We start from the raw sequence: 4896 nt of genomic DNA, 5'->3' as shown, positions 1-4896 counted from the left end.
ACCCAGTGATTATGAGCAAAAGGATCTTTGTGAAATTGGCGATGTGCTCATGGGTCTTGGGCATCATGACAGCAACTGTGGAGGTCACATGGGTGTTTAGTTTCCCCTTTTGTGGTCCTAATAAAATTAATCATATATCATGTGAATCCCCAGTAGTGATGGAGCTTGCCTGTGCAGACACATTCCTGTTTGAAGTCTATTCCTTCACAGGCACCATGTTGATTGTCATGGTGCCCTTTCTATTGATATTCTTGTCTTATACTCAAATTCTCTTCACCATCCTGAGGATGCCATCCACTACAGGGAGGCAGAAGGCCTTCTCCACATGTGCCTCTCATCTCACCTCTGTCACTCTCTTCTATGGCACAGCGTGCATGAGCTACTTGCAGCCTAAATCCAAGTACTCACCAGACACCAAGAAACTGATGTCATTGGCTTACTCTCTGCTCACCCCTCTGCTGAATCCACTTATCTACAGCCTGAGAAACAAGGAAATGAAAAGGGCTGTGGCAAAATTATGGCAAAGGAAAGTGGTTTTCTTACTTGCTGAGAAGCCATTTGAGATATGGAAACCACCCAAAGAAGCACTACCTTAATTTACTAAATCAAGGAAAAGGGATCCCATCAATATTTTAGTCATTTGTTTTTATGACTATATGGTTTTTATAGTATGATGTAACTGTAGTGATATGTTTGTGAAATTTGGATTTCTAGTTTGTTATTACAACATTGCCATAAAGATGAGGCTTCAATAAATCTAATTTCATATATGCATATGATTGATGCTTTGTTTTCTGGGCATCTGTTCAGGTGAATTGTGTCTTTGTATGTATCTTCTCTCTAATATGTCACTTATCATAGTATCTACTTTTGTATGGTATGTGAATCTGTGTTTGCTGTTCATCTGCTTTTGAGAATTAACTCATACCCATACTCCAGTTGAACTGCCTCTTTCTCCCTGTGATACTTCACCAGCCCTGTGTTCATTAATTTGAATAACCATTGCAGAATTGCTTTTTAAAATGATTATAAAAGTCCACTGAGACTCCCTAACTACCAGAAAGTCAAGAAACAACAGATATATTGTTGACATTTGTTTCTTGAGTCATTTTTTTTTAACCATACAAGTTAAAAAAAAAAACCCACAAATTTATTTGTGAGTTCCAAACTAGCCATCATTTCTATCATGGTCTCCACTTACATGAAGAGAGGCTTCTTTTATTTTTTGTTTCTTGTTTTAAATTAGATTTAATTTTATTATTTTTACTTATTCACTTTATATCCTACTTATTGTCTACCTCCCGGTCACCCTCTCCCACAATGCTTCCCCCATCCGCAATCTCATTCTCCTCAGAGCAGGTAGGCCTCCCCCTGTGTATGTTCCAACATTGGTACATCAAGTCTCTGTGAGGCTAGGTACATCCTCTTCCACTTAGGCCTGACAAGGCAGCCATGCTTGAAGAACATATCCTACATACAGGCAACAGATTTTGGAATAGCCTCCTTTTAGTTCTTTGGGATCCATTTGAAGACCAAGCTGCCTACCTGCTACATACATGTTGCTACTCCAGTTGAGCCCATGTATGTTTGTTGGTTGCTGGTTCAGTCTCTGAAAGCCCCAAGGGTCTAGGATAGTGGATTCTTTTGGTCTTCCTATGAAGTTCCTATCTCCTTAGGGGCCACAATCCTTCCTATTTTTTTTTTATAAGAGTTTCCAAATAACATCCACCGTTTGGCTGTGGGTGTCTGTATCTGCTTGAGTCAGCTTTTGGATGGAGCCTCTCAGAAGACAGCTATGCTAGACTCCTGTCTGCAAGCATAACAGAGCATCATTAATAGTGCTAGGGATTAGTGCTTGCCCATGCCATGGGTCTCAAGTTGGGCTGGTTGTTGGTTGGCTGTTCCCTTCGTCTCTGCTCCATCCCCAGTCCATGCATCTCAGGATAAATTTTTGGTTGAAAGTTTTGGGTGTCACTGTAGTTCCATTGGGGTTACTGCCTGGGTGCAAGAGTTTGCCAAAGAGAGAATTCTTTGATGAGTGTTGGTGACTATACTTTTCTAAGGATATAAGGATACATTTTTGAATGTAATAAGGAATTATTCTGGTCTATCAAAGACTATAGATTCTTTTCTAAGGTCTATGATCTCACTGATCACAGGGAGTTGACTAGGTTTCCATACCAGACATGATTTCTGTGCTGTTGAGTGAGCTTTAAGTCTAATTTGACAGCTGTTGGTTGCCACCACATTGTGAGAGCCATAAAAATGTATTTTAATAGCCTAGTAGAATAGTCATTGCTGACAACTTGGTGTAAACTACAACATAAGTAGGAGATAGAAGTTATTTTTTTATTTTTTTATTAGATATTTTCTTTACTTACATTTCAAATTTTATCTCCCCATTTCCCTTCCAAAACCTCCCTATTCCATCCTCCCTCCCTGCTCATTAACATACCCACTCTCACTTCCCTGCCCTGGTTTTCCCCTACATTGGGGCATAGAGCCTCTCCTCTCATTGATGTCCAACAAGACCATCCTCTGCTACATATGCGGCTGGAGCCTTGAGTCCCACCATGTGTACTTTTTGGTTGGTGGTTTAGTCCCTGGGAGCTCTAGGGGTACTGGTTTGTTCATATTGTTGTTCGTCCTATGGGGCTGCAAACCCTTCGGCTCCTTGGGTCCTTTTTCTAGCTCCTCCATTGGGGACCCTGTGCTCAGTCCAATGGATGGCTGTGAGCATCCACTTCTATAATTGTCAGGCACTGGCAGAGCCTCTCAGGAGACAGCTATATCAGGTTCCTGTCAGCCAGCACTTGTTTGCAGAGTCTGTGTTTGGCAACTGTATATGGGATGGATTCCCAGGTGGGAGAGTCACTGGATGGCCTTTCTGTCAGTTTCTGCTCCAAACTTTGTCTCTTTATCTCCTACCATTGGTATTTTGATCCCCCTTCTAAGAAGGACTGAAGTGTGCACACTGTGGTCTTCCTTCTTCTTGAGCTTCATGTGGTCTGTGAATTGTATCTTGGGTATTCTGAGCTTCTGGGGATATAGAGATTTGAATGTCAAAACCCCAAATAATAAGATAAGGTAACAATAATGCTAATTGAACTATTAACATTAATTAAAATTGCATACATGATAAGAAATAACGGCTGTACCTCATAAATATAGGCAACTAATACATGTCAATTAAATCTATTATGTGTAACAATGTGCTACAGTAAAAACAAAATGTGTGCAATAAGATATATCTCAGGAGAGATGACTGTGGAAAGCTCAATGTGTGTTTTTTTAAACCTATTTGGGGTTGTTTGTCATTTAAAATATTTGTATGCATTAGAATAGACATAGGCAAAAGACTTGTACACATGACTATGGTCCATAGGAACAGTTCAACTGACTGTCTATTGTTTGGTAATTTTGTATACATAGGCAGCATGGATAATATATACCTACAGTTTGCTCTGTCTTTGTCTGCTTGGCTTCCTCATCCTGTTTTTTCAATCCCTTCTGCTTCTCACAACATCACACAAAGACTAGTAGGCTATGTTTTAGACCTGTGAAGTTGAGTGACCTTCTGATTTGAGGACATCTGTTTTCCTCCTCCAAACTTTAGTGATGACACAGATGTTGTAGAAGAGAGCACTTGAAACTTACAAATCAGTAAACTATTTAGTTTTATCTTTTCTTTTTATGTTGTTTTTGTTTTGTTTTTGTTTTTTACGAGACAGGGTTTCTCTGAATAGCCCTGGCTGACCTGGAACTCACACTGTAGATCAGACTGGCCTCGATCTACAGAAATCCACCTGCCTCTGCCTCCTAAGTGGTGGGATTAAAGGCATGCACCACCACTGCCCAGCAGTTTCATGCTTTTCAATTTCATGGGGTTACAGAGATTTCAGAAAAGCCCAATTCTGGAGTCATCGTTGTCCTTTTTAATTGTCACACACCATTATCTTCATTTTGAATGTAATGCATATTTTGAATGAAGGCATCTAAAGGTCCCCAGAGTTTCTTCATCAGGCTGTTTAGTTTATAGGTTTAGCTTGTGTTTTTATGAGGACACACACTCTCACAGCAAAGTCTCTGATCTTCTGACATGTTTTTGGAACCCGGTGAAATTTCTTTTATAGAGAAAATATGTCTCTCTACTAGTCAAATAATGGGTAGGTATTTATTACCCACCATGAGATACAAATGTGATTATTTAATTATTATTATTATTATTTTTATTCTTGAATATTGTTTGCATTGCATCTTTTTAAGAATAAATAGACATTTTGTAACAATGCTTGAATTTCCAGGCTTTAGAAAAATAAAAAAAATCTTTTTTTTTTTTTTAAAGTCATCTAGGCTGCAATGCATAGCTAAACTAGCTCTTGGAAATAGGAGTGCAGATATTTTTTAGAGGTATTTAATTTTATTCCTCTTCATACATAATGTTTATTTCTATTTATTTATTTATTTATTTTTAAACTTTTATTGCATTATGATGAGAAAAGTTACATGATTTCAATTTATCTGAATTTGTTAACATTTAAAAACATACTTTAAGTAAATAAATTAAATTATATTCTTGTTTCCCTTTTGTACCCCGACTTATCCCAGAGACCCCCCTTTAATACCTACAGTATCTTTTTTGTCATATTCCTTAAAATTTATAATATATTATAATAAGTATTATAAAAGTTGTTTGATATAAAACAACAATTAATTTAACAGTCTTATGTAGATGCTTGTCTACAGCAATAGCGAAAATACATTTTTCTCAATATAAATTTTAAATAACTGCACACATATGAACTGTATACTTCAAAATAATACATCGCTACTAGTATTTTCTTAAATGAACATAAATATATAAAATCTTTTTGTTTGTTTTGTATTTAGTAGAGT

General features: G+C 37.5%; 1 protein-coding gene across 1 annotated transcript in view; it reads left to right on the top strand.

Moving 5' to 3' along the window:
* Positions 1-596, top strand: part of LOC116101345 (olfactory receptor 10A3-like) — a 2398-nt gene extending 1802 nt beyond the window's left edge. The window contains exon 2 of the mRNA XM_031384929.1: positions 7-596. Coding sequence (XP_031240789.1) covers positions 7-596 — 590 coding nt within the window. The remainder of the gene's footprint in view (positions 1-6) is intronic.
* Positions 597-4896: the final 4300 nt, after the last annotated feature.

This window comes from Mastomys coucha, unplaced genomic scaffold (genome assembly GCF_008632895.1).
Source record: "Mastomys coucha isolate ucsf_1 unplaced genomic scaffold, UCSF_Mcou_1 pScaffold21, whole genome shotgun sequence".
Lineage (NCBI taxonomy): Eukaryota > Metazoa > Chordata > Mammalia > Rodentia > Muridae > Mastomys > Mastomys coucha.
This window is presented reverse-complemented; position numbering and strand designations above follow the sequence as displayed.